The sequence below is a fragment of the Trichechus manatus genome, unplaced genomic scaffold, assembly GCF_000243295.1.
Source record: "Trichechus manatus latirostris isolate Lorelei unplaced genomic scaffold, TriManLat1.0 scaffold00041, whole genome shotgun sequence".
Lineage (NCBI taxonomy): Eukaryota > Metazoa > Chordata > Mammalia > Sirenia > Trichechidae > Trichechus > Trichechus manatus.
The window spans coordinates 9318270-9337451 of NW_004443977.1; the positions used below are offsets into that span (position 1 = coordinate 9318270).

The 19182-nt window shown below is 52.0% G+C and overlaps 4 protein-coding genes across 7 annotated transcripts in view; 3 read left to right on the forward strand and 1 right to left on the reverse strand.

Moving 5' to 3' along the window:
• ARPC2 (actin related protein 2/3 complex subunit 2) overlaps window positions 1-2261 on the forward strand; it is a 31080-nt gene extending 28819 nt beyond the window's left edge. The window contains exon 11 of the mRNA XM_004376305.1: window positions 1799-2261. Within this exon, the coding sequence (XP_004376362.1) occupies window positions 1799-1823 (25 nt within the window). The 3' untranslated portion in view covers window positions 1824-2261. The remainder of the gene's footprint in view (window positions 1-1798) is intronic.
• Window positions 2262-2387: 126 nt separating this feature from the next.
• GPBAR1 (G protein-coupled bile acid receptor 1) lies at window positions 2388-11136 on the forward strand. Of its 2 annotated transcripts, XM_023731290.1 has the most exons (5): window positions 2388-2529; window positions 3549-3609; window positions 4659-4805; window positions 8247-8363; window positions 9871-11136. In XM_023731290.1, exon 5 carries the CDS (start codon window positions 9916-9918, stop codon window positions 10906-10908), a length of 993 nt encoding a protein of 330 aa, XP_023587058.1. In that variant the 5' UTR covers window positions 2388-2529; window positions 3549-3609; window positions 4659-4805; window positions 8247-8363; window positions 9871-9915; the 3' UTR covers window positions 10909-11136. The 2 variants fall into 2 exon arrangements, with proteins under 2 accessions (XP_023587058.1, XP_004376363.1); XM_004376306.2 differs by having other exon boundaries at window positions 2388-4805.
• Window positions 11137-11278: 142 nt separating this feature from the next.
• AAMP (angio associated migratory cell protein) lies at window positions 11279-16902 on the reverse strand. 2 transcript variants are annotated; one of them, XM_004376307.2, is made up of 11 exons: window positions 16670-16902; window positions 16020-16175; window positions 14936-15055; window positions 14266-14405; window positions 13865-14009; window positions 13499-13582; window positions 13266-13381; window positions 13005-13108; window positions 12708-12798; window positions 12365-12519; window positions 11279-11763 (listed from the first exon to the last, which is right to left on the reverse strand). In XM_004376307.2, the coding sequence occupies exons 1-11, from the start codon at window positions 16788-16790 to the stop codon at window positions 11688-11690; spliced, it is 1308 nt and encodes a 435-aa protein (XP_004376364.1). In that variant the 5' UTR covers window positions 16791-16902; the 3' UTR covers window positions 11279-11687. The 2 variants fall into 2 exon arrangements, with proteins under 2 accessions (XP_004376364.1, XP_012411022.1); XM_012555568.1 differs by having other exon boundaries at window positions 16020-16178.
• Window positions 16903-17102: 200 nt separating this feature from the next.
• The window catches only part of PNKD (PNKD metallo-beta-lactamase domain containing), a 98966-nt gene continuing 96886 nt past the window's right edge, over window positions 17103-19182 (forward strand). The window contains exons 1-2 of one of the 2 annotated variants that reach the window (XM_004376308.1): window positions 17103-17297; window positions 18075-18234. In XM_004376308.1, coding sequence (XP_004376365.1) covers window positions 17231-17297; window positions 18075-18234 — 227 coding nt within the window. In that variant the 5' untranslated portion in view covers window positions 17103-17230. The remainder of the gene's footprint in view (window positions 17298-18074; window positions 18235-19182) is intronic. The other variant, XM_023731292.1, reaches the window with a different exon arrangement.

The window sequence follows — 19182 nt, forward strand, 5'->3', positions numbered from 1 at the left end:
AAGTTACCACTACAAGGGCATTTTTCATTACTACAAAAGCCAAAAGTAAAGTAATTTGAATCTCAGAAAAGTTAGCACTACTACATATTCTTCATTATAACAGAAGCAGTACTAACACAGCTAAGAAACAGAAACAGTCACCCTGGAGTATTACAGACCTGCTCACAGCAGTGCATTCCACCTGCTACACGTGGAAGCAATGGTTGGGCCCTAAGATTGAATGTAGGGTAAGAATAACTTACAAGAGCTCCTGAGCCTCTTGAAAACTACCACTGCAATGCATTATTCCTTATTGCAAAGGCATTACTGACTGCTCAGAAGCTAGAAAAGCAGTCCTGAAAGATTGCAGAGCAGAGCCTCAAAGCAAAACAGGGAGCCAATAACACCTGGAAACAGTGAATGGAGTCAGGGAGAATACGGCCACTATGACTGAATGAAGACTAGGAATAGCTTATTGTGATAAGTACATTCTCAGGAGAACATAGTAACTGGGAAACATAGTAAGGAGGCTTATCTCATAGAAATACAGGCAAACCTATCAAAAGTTTACAAAATTCTCACACCCAGGAGACATCCTCCAACACAGTGCTCATTCTACACAATAATGAGGCTCCAGCTCAGGGTTCCTGAGGTTCACCCATTTAAAAAGGCTCCTACCTTGAGGGTAAACATGTTAAAATAAGACTAGCCAGCTGTGGGCAGGAGGTGCCAGGACACCCACACACAGCATGGGGCAGAGGGAGGAGTCTGCAGCACCCTGAACCTGATGGAAGGAGGTGGCTGGCCACTGTGACAAACAGGGCCCTGGGTAGAAGCTGACCGTCAGAGTCAGCATGCCTCAGTGCTCTTGCCCAGAGTGGAATGCTCATGAGCTTTATATTTGGAGGGAGGGGTGATTAAAGATGATTTTACTTCTGGGTAGGTGAGACGTTCAGGGCAGGAAAAATTGAGACCCTGTATTTTTTGCTCTAGTTTTCATAGTTTTCAGCTCCACTTTCCAGGCTGCTTTACTGAATTCCCTTAGGTACCACTTACAGCCTCTGTCTTTTGGAACAAGCCTCTTCCCAAAACAAAGCTGGCCCTTTTCAGGAAATACTGAGTAGAAAAGGCCACTATGATTAGGAGCCTAAAGTCAGGCAAGTGTTCCAACCGGAGTCTAGTCACCACATGATAACATGAAGTGCCTTTAGCCTTAGATGTTTTGGGGTTTCTTTTTTTTTTTTTTTTTGATAAGTGTATATGTAACAGAACATTTGACATTTTAGCAAGTCTTCACATTCGGTGACATTAATTATATCATGTTGTTCAACCATCACCCTTATCTGTTCTGGGGTGACTTTTTTGAACAGCCTACCCCCATGGTGAAAGATTAAAGCAACTGCTCTCTACTAATCTTAAAAGGTATAAGCTTGTGGGCAGGGCCTGAACTGACTGACCAGGTAGTACTAGGAGCAGGTTGAGCCCAGTCTGCAATTCAAGATCTAGGCCTCCCGGAAATTGTGGATAAGTGATTCTCTCATCTAACTCAGTATATTTAATGTTCTTATGGGCTTAACACAGACATTACTTGGTACCCCCAGAGTGTTCAGTAGGAGCAGAGGGGTGATGAATCCAATCTATGAAAGCTGGAGCTCAGTGCCTGCCCTATAACTCCTCCGTACCTCTGCCTGAGGAATCCCTAGCCCTTTCCATCTCCTGTTGGTGTCGCTTTGGGATCCCATTCCTAGTCCAGGAGTGTGGGGTGGGAGGGAGAGTCAGCCAGAAAGTAGCCTTCACTCTTACTCTCTTCCTTTTGAAGGGGGAAGACGTTTTCATCCCGCTAACTCTTGGGCACAGGAGGAGGAAGCGACTGGCAACTGAAGGCTGGAACCCTTGCTACTGGATAATCGTAGCTTTTAATGTTGCACCTCTTCAGATTCTTAAGGGATTCTCCGTTTTGGTTCCATTTTGTACACGTTTGGAAAATAATCTACAGAAATGAGCTGCGCTTGCAAGGACTTCGTATTTCCCAAGAATTTAAAAAAAAAAAAAAGAAAAGAATAATTCCATTTGATCAACTTAATTCCTTTTCTTTATCTTCCCTCCTTCACTCCACTTCCCTTCCACCCTCTTTTCCAAGCTGTTTCGCTTTGCAATATGTTACTGGTAATGAGTTGCAGGATAATGCAATCTTAACTTGTTTTCTCCTAAGTATTTGAGTTCAAAACTCCTGTATCTAAAGAAATACGGTTGGGATCATTAATAAAGAAAATCTTTCTATCGTACTTGAGAATTTGGTGGGTTTCCATCAACAAGATAGATTGACACAGTGGCTGCAGCAAGGGCTCAAGCATAAAAATGATTGTGAGGATGGCGAAGGACCAGGCAATATTTTGTTCTGTTGTACATAGGGTCGCGCTGAGTGGGAACTGACTCCACGGCACCTACAACAACAACTACTGGACGATGGGTCAAAAAGAAAGAGGCGGCGGGAAGAAGGGTAGATCTGCACTGCCCGCGAACCTGCAAAACTGAGCTGGAAACCTCGGGGTCAGGAACCCCTCGGGTCTAGATCTCTGCCTCCCCTTATAGGAGAGAATGCTAAACTCATTAGCTATTGGTTGACATTCCTAAGTAAACTTGAACTTACTAACGATAAAGCTTAGTCACTAAGTCTAGTGACCTGGCCCCTCTGGTCCTGAGTGGCCAAAAGCTCCCAGGACAATGACAGGCAAATATAATTGTTTTCTGACTTTTCCTTCCTTTATAATGACTACTGCGTAGTATTTCCTAAAATGTGTTTCATGGTGTATGCGGCTCTGCAGGACACTGATGAGTATTTACGGGTGGACTTAATGCAAACTAATTGACCACAGTTCTTTCTCACAGAAGAATTTCAGGGGCACCTTTCCAGTTGTCTGAGAGCTATCCTAATGGTTTCTGCCATCTTGTTATCCCTTTAAATTTGTCTCAGTCTAAGGCAGCAGGTTTCACAATGGTTTGAGACTCATTAATGAATTGTGAAATCACCTTACTGAGTTACAGCTAGAATTTTTTGTCCTAAACTTTTCATTTTAAGATAAATGTAGATTCACATGCATTTGTAAGAAATGACAGAGAATGAGCCTGTGTACCCTTCACCAGTTTCTCCCAGTGGTTACATCTTGCATAACTAGTACAATACCACAACCAGGAAATGGACATGGACACAACCCCTACCTTGTTCAGAGTTCACCAGGTTTATAGGCACTTGTTTGTGTGTGTGTTATGTATTTCTATGCATTTTTACCACCTGTAGCTTCGTGTGACCAGCATTTTTTTTTAATCGAATAGTATAGACTAATCAGAGTCATCACACCTGCTAAGGGACAGTGCTGAATTAGAAATGTGTTTCAGCTGTATACACACATCTTGCTTGGATTATAAAAATGCATGATTACTATGGGTCACAGTCAAGAAGTTTGAAAGCCAGAGGTCTTTCAGTTATCCGGACTTCATTTAAATGTGCTTTTAGAGAGCTCAGGGGGCTCTGATTTCCCACCCTAATTTGGTTTCTTTGCTTCATGCAGTTCTCCGAAGGTGGCCATCGTGCTTGTTGTAAGCAGTCACCTGTGTGAAGCTTAATTCAAGGTGGAGTATCAGTGAACACAGATGTGTAACTTACATAAAATGAGTTGTTGAGGGGGTAAAAATTTTAATCGTGAAGACAGTTGCATGTCCATCCCCTCAACAGTGCCCTGGGAGTGCTGTCGCCTCAGTGAGGCTGACCTTGTGGCCTCAAGTAGGGGGAGGTCTTCACCATGCTGAGTCTGCCTGGTGGTTTCCTGGTCTTTCATATCGCTTAGATGGCTGATCTATTCCAATGCTGGAAGAAAACCTGAACTAGATATCTCGAGAGATGGTGACATAATCTGTTCTGTACCCTATGGACCATTTAAGGAGTTTTTGAAGAGTAATTATGACAAGAAGTTTTTTTTTTTTACTTTCTTGCTGACTTTATAACCTAACTCCTTAGTAAGTTGGAACTCCACTGTGATCTCTCGCCAATAATGGGAATCAAATTTCTGAAAAGTAGATGGTAAAATGAAGGTTGCTTAGAAAATATGGAGTTAGGAGAGAAAGAGGCATTAAATATTAATTTTTTACAGCAATAAATACTAAGGAAGTATCTAATTCTAAAAGAAAACTATTTGTCGGCATTAAAAACCGATGTTGGTGAAAACCCCTCTCCATACTCACTCCTCCCTCTTGTTTCCAGGACACACTAAGCATTAGCGTGGATCTAGTCTCAAAGGCCCTTATTCCCCTTTGTGTGCAAAGAGGGCCACTGTCACGTCAGCCAAGGCCCATAGGACTGTGGGAGGAGGGTCATTTCATGAGGAGAGTCAACACTGAGGTGATGGGAGCTGGGAAAAAAGTGATCTAGTCTGAATTACTGGTAATTGGCTCACATGCCCCTAAGAGTTCATGCATGGGAAGTGTGGTGTCCTTGGGTATGGGCTGTGGAGGCATAAAACAATGTTTTGGAGATAGACCTGGGTTTGAATCCAGGTTCCACCACTTAATAGCTGTGTGACTGAACCAGTTTATCAGTCTACTTCACAAAAGGAAAAGAGAAAAGGTAAGTGTCTATCACATCATGGGCAGTTATTAAGACTTAATCTTAGTTCTTTTCCTAGACACTCAAGGGGATCATAAGGAGCAGCACTGCTGAGGAAGCAAAACAACATAAGCCAAGCATCATGTTGCTATTCTGTGTTGGGGGTTTCCAAGGCTGTAAATCTTGAGGGAAGTGACTGCCACATCTTCCTCCTGTGGAGTGGCTGGTGAGTTCGAACCGCCTACCTGTTGGTTAGCAGCTGAGCGCTTTAACCACTGCGCCCTCCCTGCTAGGACGGCCTTTCCTGCAGCTGGGCTGGACTCTCCATGTCTGGATAAAGTGGGACTCAGGCAAGCTAAGAACTAGGAGCCTGGGAGGAAACCTGTTGCCATCGGGTCGATTCCAACTGATAGCAACTCTATAGATAGAGAACTGCCCCACAGCGTTTCTGAGGAGCGGCTGGTGGATTTGGACTGACCGTTTGGTTAACAGCCATAGCACCAGAAGTAGGAGTTTGGAGGAAAGGAAACAAGATTACAATAGGAAGTGAAGGGGTGGGGTCAGAGGGCGGGGAAATTCAAACCAGAAGGAAATGGCCCTAGCTGCTGCATCAGTCTCCTTGAGGGGAGCTGATACTTCACAGTTGTCCTTCAGTTACCTTCAGTCTCTTGGAGCAGGTCTGATGCCCTAGTCCCCACAGCTCCGTAAGGGTAAGACCAAGCCTGGGTCATTAATGTGGTGATGATTTTGAGTTCAAGCAATGCTGCCCCCCTCGGGAGATGGTTAAAAAATGCTGTCATTTCTATGGCTCCTTTTGTGACCCAGCCAGCCAGCCCAGACCTAGAGACTGGTCGTTTAGACATAACAGGAAGGACCGGGGTTTATTCTGTTCATACAACTGACTTAGGGCTTCCTGATGCCCAAATCCTGGCCAGTGTCTTGGTCATAGTATTGTTCCCAGAGCCCTTCAGAGGCTCCAAAAGGCATGTCTGCTTGCCTATGGGAAGTGAAGCACTAAACAGTGGTTCAAAGAGGCCAACCAGGGCCCAGGAAGCCCCACTGCCTGTCTGCCTCCACTTGTCCAGATTCTGTGTTCCCAGCCCTCGCATATGACACCCAGTCCCAGACTCTGGTCAGCCGAGAGACATTCAAACATACAAGAGAATGGAGGAGACAAAGGAGATCCAGGAGAGTTCAATGCCAGAGTCTAGATATAGGCTGAACCTCAGGAAAGGAGATCGGGGTCCATGATGGGGGCTATAAGGGCCTGCAGAGTCTGTGAAACATCTGAGAACTGTTCTCACCAGAGCCCTCATAGTGGACCAAGGGGAGAAGGGAGAAGGCTGGGGATGAGTCAGTCCCAGGGCATGCCGGGGGTGCAGAGAGGAACTGGCTGATCCAGTAAGAAAGAAGAGGGGCTGAGTGGGGGGCAGACCCAGGCTTCCCAGCTCCTACTGCCTAAGTTGTCCCCCTCCACATGTCATCCCCACACACACTGTTTAAACAGAGCGGCGAAGAAGAAACACAGACATCCGGGATTCCTGCAGGGAAGAGGCCAGGGCTGGGAACAGAAGGCGGTCTGTTTATTCCTGGCAGCCCACTATCCGAGGGGCCCCACACCCACTTCTGTCCAGACCCCAGGATGAACTCTCCCAGAGCCCCTGACTTCTGTCCCACCAGATAGCGTAGGGCTGAGGGCCATCCGTCTGCTGGAACCCAGAGTCGGCCCGCCCACCAGCTCCCTGGAGGATGGGTTTGAGGCTGGATGCTTTCCTCCTCCCTGTTCTTGTCCCAACAGAAGTCCTGTCTTCCCAGGCTCCCGATTGGCTGTGCAGGGTTAGCAGAGCTAGACTCAGTCCTCTGGTGCTTCAGGCCCAGGTCTCCCTCAGAGAGCTCAGAAGTCCCCTTGCTCTTTCCACTTGTGCTCTTCAGTGAGGAAGTTTTTTCTAATGTCTAACCTCCAGCTTTCTTGCTGCAGTTTCAGCCTGTTTCCTCCCATTTCAGGCCTCAGGAGAGAATTACTGGCTTCTCTCCTCTCCCTCACCCCAAACCATAAAGACTGAATAAGGTAGAAACTGAAGCAGCACAGCTCTTGGCTTGCTAAGCCTAGTGTCCTCAGTTTCCCTACGGAGCGGAAGTGTCATTTCCCCATGCTTTTCACAGGCTCTCTGCCTTTCTTAGCAGAGTTCTTTCTTAGAGGGGATATGTGACTGGAGAGAAGGGACATGCAGAGAAGGGCGGAAATTCTAATAATGTTAATCATCATAGCTGCCTTTCGTTGAGTGCTTATCAAATGCCAAGTGCTGATCTAAATCCTTGTAACACATTAACTCATTTAATCTCACAACAAAAACAAAACAAAACCAGTTGCTGTCAAGTTGATTCCTAACCCATGTGTGTCAGAGTAGAACTCTGTTCAATAGAGTTTTCAATAACTGTGACTTTTCAGAAGTAGATTGCCAGGCCTTTCTTCCAAGGTGCCTATGGGTGAATTTGAACAGCCAACTTCTTGGTTAGCTGCTGAGTGCTTAACTGTTTGGGCCACTTATGAGCCCCATTTTACAGATGAGGAAACCGAGGCAAGAAAACTTTGTAATTTGCCCAAGTTCACACAGCTAAAAATGGGATCCCAGCCAGGTTTCTAACTGGGATTCAAACCCAGGCTGTCTGATTCCAAAGCTGACTCATGCCTCTTAATCATCATGGAGAAGGAAGGGAAAGAGTCATTTGTCGAGATCCGCCCCCCCGCTACCCCATTTGAGTGTTAGGCACTGGGGTATATGCAGTTACATATGTTATCTCATGATACCCCCACAACCCTGAGAGGTGGGTTTTCTTGTTCCTATTTTACAGGAGTGAAAATTGAGGCCCGCTACCCAAGCAGCCCTACACCCAAGAGCTATTTGTACCGCATAGCCTACAACTTGACTTAGAAAGTAGTTGAGAAAAGTATGGAATTACCCCAGATTCAGAAAGGCAGGGCTGGCCTTATACACTGAAAGGCCGATCAAGTGATAGGATAGAAGTTGTTTTTCAGTGCCCTCAGTTGGATTTCACTGCCCCCATGTGACAGAGTAGAACTGCCACATAGGGTTTTCTAGGCTGTAACCTTTACGATCACCAAGTCTTTCTTCCAGTGGGTAGGTTCAAACCGCTAACCTTCAAGTTAGCAGCCACTATCGCTCCTTGATGGGATAGGGGAGCTTCCTAGCCACAGCCATCTTCACACACACACTACCCTTTAGCAAACGGCAGAATTATCAAGCTGGAGCTGCCATCAGCTGGCTGGCCACTCACAGGGGTTAAGGTTCATAAAATGTAAATGTATTTGCTGGGGTAGGAAGTGGGGAGGGGCAGACCAAATCATTACTATTCATTAACTCCAATGGATTTCTCAGATTAGGTGGGCAGTAGCAGTCAACAGGGCTCTAAGATGGGGTGCCTGAGGTAGGGGAGCTGCTACCTAGGTGACAGAGGATGGCTGGCGGCTGGGGTGGGAGAGGCACTCAGTGGAGAGGTCCCTCGTTGCTGCAGCCCAGGGTGCACCAGGTCCCACCCCCAGAGGCGGGGCCGGGCCTAGCCCCACCGACCTCAGCTCCTGCATCCCTGCAGCAGCCCAGGCGGGGCAGAGCCTGGGCAGCTGCTGATCCCAAGGCCGTGTTTCCAGCACTCGCCAGCCGGGAAGCCAGACACTACCTGAAGCCCTGCAGGGTTGGCGGCGGCCACTTCTGACCCTCAGAGGAAAGCCTGGGCTGGGTGAGCTTTACCTGCCCCCCGCAGCCATGTGAGTACCCCCCCAACCTCTCGGGCCAGACCTCCACACCACAGCCCCAGATCCTGGAAAGGCCACTGCACCCAGCCCAAGCCAGTGGGAAGTCACAACCTGGGGGCTGATCCCTGCCTTTCTTGCTGCTTTGGTGCAGATGGGGTGAGGGGACTGCTCCAGGTAGGGCTGTGAACTCCAGCTCAGGACCCCAGAGGCCAGGTTTGGAGCAAGTCCTCTGAGGTCTTGTGGGATTTAATAGAATTGATGGTGCAGAGAGGGAGAGGACAGGAACTGGAAGGCCCAGGAAACAGAAAGATGCCCACAGCGGAGGGTACTTGGGAAAACTGAGGAAGATGAAAGGAGAAAGGAGCATATTGGCATGGAGGCCTGGGGCTGGGGGCCCCTGGAGGGCATGGGAATGGAAAGGGGCCTATCCCTCAGCTCAGGGTGGCTGTGAGCCCCTGATGGAGGGTAGGGGAGCTAGGTAGGATCCTTTCCTTATTGACTTTATTCCTAGCAACAGCAACTGCTCCCCTGGTGACAGAAGTGGGAGCTCCCACAGGACCCAGGACCCTCCCTCTGGTCCCCACGATTTGGTGGCAGGAGGACCACAGCTCTGGGGGACTGAGAACTGGGAGAAAAGGAAAGGAAAGGATAGGGACAGATCAGAACCACAGAGAGGCCAGGCCTTGCCCCCGGCTCCTCCCTCTCCTCTGGCTCAGTGTCAGCCCCTGGAGATGGGCGGCAGGGGTGGGGGGGGGTCGGTCTTCTCCCCACTGCTGGTACCTCCATATTACTGCCACCCCCACCCCCACCCCCAGCAACTCCTCTCCTTCCTCCAGCTCCCAGGAAGGGCCCTGTTGCTAGTGTGGATGGAACCGACGAGTCAAGTTTATGGGCTGGAAATCCTACCCGGAGGCTGCTCACTGAGCTGGAACCGGCTTCAGGGGCAGATGGGGGGAGGGGGTGCAGGGGACAAGGCACCCTGCTCGCTGCCACCCCTTGCCCTGGCACCTGCCTCCTCATTAACATGAGTGCCTCACACTTGCCCCTACCCCTTAGTAACATAACATCTGGCATAATGCTCTGGGGCCATAACTTCTTTGCATTCAACCAGGGGGTGAGCATCTGAAGACAGGGAACCCCTCATTCATCTCAGTACCTGCCCCAAGCACATCTGGCTGCCACCCGGAGGCGGCTCTGGAATATTGGCTGCTGCAAGACTGCTCACACCAGCTCCTTGCCTCTCTTTTGGCTAATTTAGAGGCCTGGCCAGGCGAAGGCAGGGGATGGACAAAATGCTTTGGGGTTGGGTGGGGCCGCCTTTCAATATAAACAGATTTTTCAAGAGAAACAAAAAATAGGGTATTCTATATAAATTTTTAATTGGCAATTAAATGTATCAGCAAACAGGGTACAGCCCACCGTTCATTGGTCCATGCCTTTGGATTAACGTGCAGTCCTCACCAGGAAGATAATGACCTGCGGGGCCTCCCTAACTCTGGCTCCCCCATCCTCCGTCTAGGCACTCTGGCTGCTTCTCCAGGCCTCCCCTCTCCCAAGGCCCAAGATGACACCCAACAGCACCGGGGAGGTGCCCAGTCCCATTCCCATGGGGACCCTGGGGCTCTCCCTGGCCCTGGCAAGCCTCATCGTTGCTGCCAACCTGCTCCTGGCCCTGGGCATTGCCCGGGACCGCCGCCTGCGCAGCCCACCTGCCGGCTGCTTCTTCCTGAGCCTGCTGCTGGCCGGGCTGCTCACGGGGCTGGCACTGCCCATGTTGCCAGGGCTGTGGAGCCAGAGCCACCACGGGTACTGGCCTTGCATCCTCCTCTACCTGGCCCCCAACTTCTCCTTCCTCTCCCTGCTTGCCAACCTCCTGCTGGTGCACGGGGAGCGTTACATGGCAGTGCTGCGGCCCCTCCGGCCCCAAGGGAACATCCGGCTGGCCCTGCTCCTCACCTGGGCTGGGCCACTGCTCTTTGCTAGCCTGCCCGCTCTGGGGTGGAACCACTGGACCCCTGGGGCTAACTGCAGCTCCCAGGCTATCTTTCCAGCCCCCTACCTCTACCTTGAAGTCTATGGGATCCTGCTGCCTGCCGTGGGTGCTGCTGCCCTGCTCGCTGCCCGCGTGTTGGCCATTGCCCACCGCCAGCTGCAGGACATCCGCCGGCTGGAGCGGGCAGTGTGCCGCGGTGAACCCTCGGCCCTGGCCCGGACCCTCACCTGGAGGCAGGCAAGGGCACAGGCAGGAACCACACTGCTCTTTGGGCTGTGCTGGGGGCCGTATGTGGCCACCCAGCTGCTCTCGGTCCTGGCCTATGAGCAGCGCCCCCCACTGGGGCCTGGAACTCTGTTGTCCCTCATCTCACTGGGCAGTGCCAGTGCAGCAGCCGTGCCTGTGGCCATGGGGCTGGGTGATCACCGTTACACAGCCCCCTGGCGGGCAGCCGCCCAAAGGTGGCTGCCGGGGTTGCGGGGAAGAGCCTCGCAGGGCAGTCCTGGCCCCAGCACTGCCTACCACACCAGCAGCCAAAGCAGCATCGGCTTGGACTTGAACTAGAGGAAGGGAAAGGCCTCTGCTGACTGCTACTAGAAACATCCATGAATCTTGGCCACCGAGCCAGCCTGTCTTGTGTCCCCACTCCTGGATCAGTGCCCCATATGTGGCCCCACCCTGGCTGAATAAAGCTCTCTGGCTCAGTTTATAGTTCTCTCACTCCACTCAGAAAGGGAGAGGCCAGCAAACAACGACAGAAAGAACTCAAAGAACAAGCCATGTGCATCAAGGGAGAGCCCAACTCCAGACAGGCAGGTATCGCAGGGCAAGACAGGCGACCACTTGAGAGAGTTGAGATGCCTTCAAATCCAACAGATCTTTTGAGGCCCCTCACCTGACATGCCAGCTGCCACAAAATCCACACATACATGTCTCTGGGAAGTATATTTTATTTACATTTTTAAAATCTGTAACTAGTATCTCTTTCTCCTTTCCACCCCCAGAGACTTGGAAAGGGAAAGGAAGGGAATCTCAAAGACCTACTCCCCACGTACAAACACGCACCCCCGTGGCTCACACCAGCAAACGAAAGAGAAAGAGGTCAGAGCCTCCCTCTGAAAGACCCGCCAGGTCTGGGCAGGCGCAAGGAGGGAGGCGCCTGAGGGGGTGGGGTTCTAAAGAGAAGAAAGGGACAGGGAGGGCGCAAGTCAGTTTGAAGGGGTTGAAAGTAGTCCAAGGCCCCTCCCCTCCTCTTCCCCAGGTACCCTACTGCCTCTGCTGGGGAGAAGGGGGACGCCCTCCATCCCCCTCAACACCAGACACAAAGCCAGAGGCAGCCGCCTTTAGCGGTCAGGTCTCTGGACACAAAATACTTTCGCTTTATGGTCTCCCGACGTGGTCACCACCAGGGAGGCGTCTCTGTGGACAGAAAGCACAAGGTTGGAGGGACTGGGGTACTTGGGGCCCAGCCTCAAGCCAGCTACCCAGGGAACCAGGATGGTCTCAGCTCTTCAAGCGCTTCCTCAATTTTAGATCCCTGGTGCCCAGCACTGAAGCCCTAGCAGCACAGTGGTTAAGACCTAAGGCTGCTAACCAAAAGTTCGAATCCACCAGCTGCTCCTTGGAAACACTATGGGCAGCTCCACTCTGTCCTATAGGATCACTATGACTTGGAATCAACTCCACAGCTGTGGGTTTGGTTTGGTTTGGTGCCCAGCACTGTGCCAGCACATCTACACCGAATGAGCATACCTGAAGCTGGCACCAGCAAGTGGATCATATGAGGAGCCCCCAGCACACGAGAGACACAGAGCCAAGTTGGATGGGGGAGTCAGTCTCAGTTCCAAGACTGAGGTGTAAACCACCGGGGTGCGGGCTGGATCGGGCTTCCCAGCATTCCTGCCTCCCAGGCCAGGGCCCAACTACCCTTAGGCATCCTCTCCATACCCGAGGAACTCCCTCATGCTACTCCCGCCTTCCAAAATCACACGCAGATCCCACCTTTGCTCAATTCCCTTACTTGCTGAGAGCAAAGTCCAGGATCTCGGCCGTGTGGCCCCGGTAGTCGGTAAGCAGGCGGCCGGTGCGAGCATCCCAAAGGCGCACAATGCCATCCAGGCTGCAGGTGTAAACCACAGCTGTGCCCGCCTCCCACAGCAGCTGCACGATGCCCGACTGCACAGAGGACGACAAAGGCAGGGCAGGGGCAGGGGTGTGAGCGTGAGAGGCATCTACTCCCAGTTCTCAAGGAGAAGGCGAGGCCGGGGGATGAAGGATGGGAAGGAGAAGAAGAGGGAGTGCCACGGAGAAGGACCAAGTCAGGGCCAGGTCTGGGGTAGATGCCAGCTCCAGGCTGCCGGTACCTGGTGCTGACACTGGTGCCTGAGGGTCTGCGTAGACAGGTCATAGATGGCCAAGGTCCCATCCAGGTAACCAACAGCAGCCAGAGGCATTCTGGGCAGAGGAGAGCACACGAAGGCTCACGGAAGGGCCAGGTCTCACCTGCCCTTCACTCCTTCCTGGTTCCCCAGCCCAGGTCCCCTCCCACAAGCCCCCTTCTCCTACTACGACTGTCTGAAACCACAATTCTGGCTGGAGTCTCTGGCCCTTGGTCTGCCCAGTGCCCCCGCCTCCAGGCCTAGGCTCTAGCTCCCACTCACACACTGCAGAAGCCCAAGGATTCCACTGAGTTGGACTCGCTCTCCTCCCCCTCCCCCAGGCTGGGCTGGGAGGCCACAGTCTCGGGTCTGAAAACGCCCACCACCTATGAGCAAGAGAAGAAGATGAGAAGAGGGACTAGACTTTGGTTCTCTAATACAGAAGAAACGCAGTAAGAAGAGGCAAGATGAAGAATAAGAAAGGAAGGGGAAAAGACACAGGTGGGTGGAGGGCTCCAGAACCATGGTCCAGGACCTACTCACCTTGCCAGTGGTGGCACTGACCAGCTTGGCCTGGCAGTCCACAGAGCCACTTAGGATCAGGCTACCATCCTGGTTGGTGGCAACACAGGTCAGAGGGCCCTGGTGACCCTCAGTCCCTAGGATGCAGCAAGGGGACAAGGTCAGGCTTCATCCTGTCTCCCCTCTGACTCCTGCCCAGGGTCTTGGCCACGTCCCAACACAGGCCCAGGTTAACACTTCCCCACCTCTGATACCTTTTAGTACATGGATAGGGTTTCCCTGCTTCAGGTCCCAGATCCTGATGGTGCCATCTTCATAGCCAACCACAACTCTCTTCCCTAGAGGCCCCAGAGGCAGAGCAACAGAGGAGAAGGGAGTGAATGCTCAGATACACCCAGCAAGAATGGCGAGGGGACAAGGAAATAGCAGAGGAGATCCACTCCCCAGTTCAGGGTAGGAAAGGAGAAGCTGTCTGCTTTGGGGCCGGGAAGCCAGTGCTCCAGATATCAGACCTCAGGGTTTCCTAGACATGGCCCAGAAGGGAGCTTAGGGTGTTGTAGAACCCTGGACGCAATCTCTCTGTACCCCAAAAAAAAGACCCTCAAAGTAGCTGCTCTCACCATCTGGGAGGACCCGGCCACAGGTGGATGGGCAGTTGGGGCCTTGGAAGGTCTTGCAGTCTCCATTTGGGACCTTCCACATCCAGGTGTTGCCGTCAGCCGTGCCCGCCAGAAGGACAGGTGCACGTGGGTGCCACTCCATCCACTAGGCAGAGAGGAAGAGACAACAGGTAGGCCTGTCAGCACACCCCACCTGGGAGACAGCCTCATGAGCCCAACCCAAGCCCTCCCTGCTTCTAGGGTCAGCAGGGACTTTCCAGGTAACCAGTGTGGCCATTCTTGCTGCTCCTGGGGTACACTAGCTCAGAGTGAGCTTGGTCTATTAGAGGTGGAACAGGATTCCCAACCTCTCACCCCCTACCCGAGGCCCATAGAGTTGAATCCCACTCTGATGGCCTCACCTCCAAGTCTCCTGCTTCAAAGGACCAGACCTCCTCCTTGGTGTCCACCTGCCACACTTTCAAGAGACCACTCATGTCTCCTGTGGCCACTAGAGTGGAGTCATGGCTGAAACCAGCACAAGTCACAGAATCTTTATGGCCTACAAGGGAAGTGGGTGGAAAGAGAAGAGAACATCAGGGTACCTAGTGCTGGGACACATGACCCAGGTATCTGGCTCCCCTGAAACTCTCAGATGGGAAAAAAAGAGGAGTGGACCACAGCAGAACAGGTGACCAAACCTGTTGCCACTTCATGAACCAACACCCTCAGGTCTTCTCAGGAAAGACACTGCTGGCCCACACCAAACCAAAGGTAGCCCAGGCCTCTTGAGTCTTACCCTTTCTGTCCACTCTGCACCTCAGCCTAAAACACCCACATCCTTCCCTCCGCCCAATTATGCCTTCACTGATGTCGCCTCCTCCTTAGGTCTTTCCTCCTAGGCTCCCTAAGTTAACTGTTGCTCCTCTTCCCTGTGCCCGCAACAGACCATGTTCTTCTGTGTGTCCCTGGGACCTAGCATAGGGTTGGCACAACACAGGTGTCAATAAATGGCTCTTGATGCAGGCCCACTCCCTAAGACTCCCCAGAAGGGACACAACCTCCCCTAGGCCCCCGTCCTAGGCCCCTCACCTGCACACTCAAAGAGCAGCTCGCCATCGCTGAGCCTCCACACGAAGGCTTTGTCATCTTCACCCCCCGTGACTGCCAAGGTGTTGGTCTTGGGGTCCAGGCTCACACAAAACACAGATGCTGTCCCAAGAGATATTCCATGAGTAAGAGAACAGGGCACCCACCTAGAGCTCTGTCCCTCAGGGCTTCGGCCCACCCCCACGTATCACCCAAGGCAACATGTCTTTCCTCCTGGAAAGAAAGGGTGCATCCAAATTTTTCTAAGTTCCCATGATCAGGTTGTTGGAGAAACCTTCTTTTCCAGGGCAGATCCTCCACCCCCACCCCCTGCTACCTCCTGTCCCCGCTTCACACCCCACACTGATGCCATGGACAAGAGATGAGTATGTGTGCAGGGCACAGTTCTACATATGCGATGTGACCAGGCTGCGTACAAATAGAGTAAGAAGAGCATCATGTTATGGTTTTCTTGTTAAGAGTTAATATGCAAGATTATATAAAATGTGGTTTAAAACACCTGGTGTTCTGCTCCCATAAAGATTTCAGCCTAGGAAACCACAGGGCAGGAGTGGAACACAGGAATCCTATGCGGCAGTTCAACTTTATCCTATAGGCTCGTGATGAGTCAGAATCGACTTGACGGCACACGACAACGTTACTTCTAACTTACAATAACTTTTGCTAGCTTTTATCAAAGATAATTTTTTAAAAGAAAACTAAGACACAGAGAGATTAATAAAGGTCCTAAATTAGTAAGTAGCAGGGCTAGGATTTGAACTCAGGCTGTTTCAACCATCTGGAGCCAAGCTCTCACCCGTTTCACCATAATGCCCCCTATCTATGAGTTCCTCCAAGACAGGGCTAGTATCTTTCCTGTATATGCATCCCCCAAAATGCTCCATACGTAGTAAGTGTTTGACGCTCAAATGCCCAACTGGACTGAGTTCAAAGAGGCCTCAACTGCCCAATGGAAGGATTGTGTCGTGCATGTTGAGGTATGAGTGAAGGCAGGTGATGGCTGGGGTTACTGCTAGTCCTGGGGTCCCAATGCCCAACCGTAAGGTAGATTTTCTGAGAGGCCTACCCGAGTGCAATGCAAAGGTGACCTCGCTATCATCTGGGCCCTCCATGCTGCCGACCACCCCTTCCTGGGGTTCCAGCACCCAGCCCTCCTCGTTGCCCTCCTCCTCTTCTTCCTCTTCCTCAAAGTCTACATCTTCCATCTCCTGGGCCAGATCATCTGCTTTGGGGAGAGAGTTAAAAGATGGAGCTTGGAAGGCGTTGAGAAGGATGGGGATAAGTGTGAACAGGTCTCAGGACAGGGGTGGGTCATGTGGCAAGAGGGGGAGGTGGGGTCCGACAGACAGGGTGTAGCGGAACAAGAAGCTGCCAGGTGGAGCAGGGGTGTGGGAGGGAGGATAGAAGGAGAAGTCCGTCCACACGGGTTTGGCCAGAGACAGTATAGGAAGAGAGGACCGAGGGAATGATGGGAAGGGGGTGTGTGAGGGGAAGGGCCAGAGGAGGCGTCAGGGGAACCCCTACCCAGGCCAGGCCTGAGAACTAACTGTGTGTATGTGTGTATGTGTGTGTGTGTGTGTGTGTGTGTGTGTAGGGAGGTGGGGGAGGGCTGTTGATGGAAATGACCGGTGGGTGTGGGGGAGGGGGGAGCAGCAGGGGTCAGAGGCCAGGGGTGAGCGCCTCCTGTCCCATAGCCTGAGGAGCGGCAGTTCTCACCCGGGTCCGGCGGACCGGGATCCAGTTCTACCACCTCGATAATCTCTTCATCGCCATGGAAGCTTAGAGTCTCCAGTGGGGGGGTGTCAGCAGCGGCCCCGGTTTCCGATTCGGACTCCATGCGGCGCAAGCTTCCGATCCACTTCTCTGGGCCCAAACGCCTCCCAGAGTCAGCCCTGCGAGACGACGCGGAACTCGAGCCCCTCCTCCCGGGAGGAAGTAGGCGTAGGCGACTCCCCGCAAAGGAAGAGCGACGGCCATTTGGCCAATAGCAAGCGGGACTATCTGGCTGAACCACCAATCACAGGGCAGAGTTTTGGGACGGTATGGGGCGTGGCAGGGAGAACATAAACTCCACCCATCCTGACTCCACCCCTAAAAGGAGTGAAACAAGCGAGCGTGCGCGCCCGCCGCGGTCTCATGGGAAGAGTAGTTCTCCTGGGTCCGCTCCGTGGGCTTCTGGGAGATGTAGTATCTGAACTTCTGCAGGAGTGGGGGAGGCCCCTTACGCAAACTACAATTCCCGGCGGGGAGCGCGGTGAAGGGAGGTGGGATCTGAACATGGCGGCGGTGGTAGCTGCTACGGCGCTGAAGGGCCGGGGGGCGAGAAATGCCCGCGTCCTCCGGGGTAAGGAGAGGGACCCCGGGGAGGGCAGGACTGCAGGGGATTACTTTTCTTTCACATCCTGCCCGGCGATAGCAAGAGGTCAGGACTGTCCGTTCATCCCCACACCCCTCTGCAGGATCTAAAAGAGACTGGGGGCTAAAAGGTGCTCTCTAGAGGTCACCCAGTCCATTCCCCTCTCTTCGGGTTACACGACACCTCCAGAGTCTAGCTGCGAGAGGGAGCCCCAAGGAAGCCTTTTAGACTCCCGCGCTCCAGGTGTTTCACACTCACCGCAGTGCAGAGAAAAGAGCCCTGGGCTTCTGGAGACTTGGGTTCTAGCCCCGGATAATTAGTGGTTTGACCTTGTGCGAGGGAGTTCATCTCTCGGAGCTTCAGTTTCCTCTTCTATAAAATGAGCGGATGAAATAGGCTATGTTTAAGCTCCCTTCCAGTTCTAACATTCTGCAGTTTTAAAACCTTTCCCCGGATTTCCTTCATACGGCTCATGTCAGTCCCACTGCAGTCCTTCCCATCCTGTCGTCTGAGGAAATGAAGAACAGCAAAGCTCGAAGCTCGCTCTCCTGGCACCAGGGTGATGAGTCCGTAGTGACGTGAAAGTGGCTTCCAAAGGTGCCACCTCGATGGCGATTTTCCCCTTTCCATTTGGATTCTCACTGGCACTCGTTACTCCAAACTGCAGTCACTCCCCTTCCTCAGGTCTCAACCACGCCTCCCCAGCCCCTCCCCCAGGCTTTCTCCTCACCCCCTCATTCTGACCTTCCTAACCTCCATCCACAGGGATTCTCTCAGGAGAGAAGGCTTCCCAGAACAGGACCCGGGCACTGCAAAGCCACAGCTCCCCAGAGTGCAAGGAGGAGCCTGAGCCTCTGTCTCCTGAGCTGGAATACATTCCCAGAAAGAGGGGCAAGAACCCCATGAAGGCTGTGGGACTAGCCTGGTGAGTTTAAACTGACCCTTTGCCCACCAATGGGGAGTGGAATCCAAGGGAGGGCAGGACCCAGAAACTTCTTCAAGTTTCAAATGGTGAGCTCAATCCAAGGTATGGGAACAGAATTGCTGGGTGCAGGGATTGGAATGTCAGAGGAATTGGGCAAGGGTGATGAGAAGGTATGTGGAATTGAGGAGGGAGTGGGTTTTCTGTGGAGTAAGCTGGATTGATCTGGTTCGAATTTCAGTCCCTGACCTCATCCTCCCATTAGGAAGCTTGAAGTGAGACCCAAGTTCCCGTAATTAATTAATTGAAATCATGTGAGATTATATTAGCTGTATAGTAGCACCTAGAAGCTATTCAGTGCATTGTTATTTGGATCTGACTCTGACCTTAATACATAATTATTAATATTTAAGGAGGGGGAAATGAATATTTTCCTCAGCACCTGAGGTATGTCAGTACTTTATAATTTGTTAGTCTTTCTGAGATAAATATCACATCCCCATTTCATAGAGGAGGGAACTGAGGCTCAGAGCGGGGATTTTCACCAAGTCTTGTGACTCCACGCTCTTTCCTCCACACCAAAGGACCTCCCAAGTAGCAGTTACTCAGATTAAGGAGTGGAGTCTGAGAGGGGTGAGGGGGCGGTTCAGGAAGAGGGAAACTGTCAAGACTTGGTACAGGAAAGAGCATGTATGGACTTTCCGGAGGATCATGCACAATTGGTGTAGCAGGAATGCAGGGTTCATGTCAGAGAGTATCAGTCTGTAGGGGAGAGGGGTGAAGAGGTAGGCAGAAACCCAGCCACACTGGGCCTTGTGTGCCATGCCTAGGAGTTTGGACTTGGCAAGCAAGTGATGGGGAGCCGTTACAGGGCAGCACAGGATCTGATTTGTGTGGGGCCCTCTGGCCGCCAGCACAGAAGATTAATAGGGACAAGAAGTATTGCGGTAT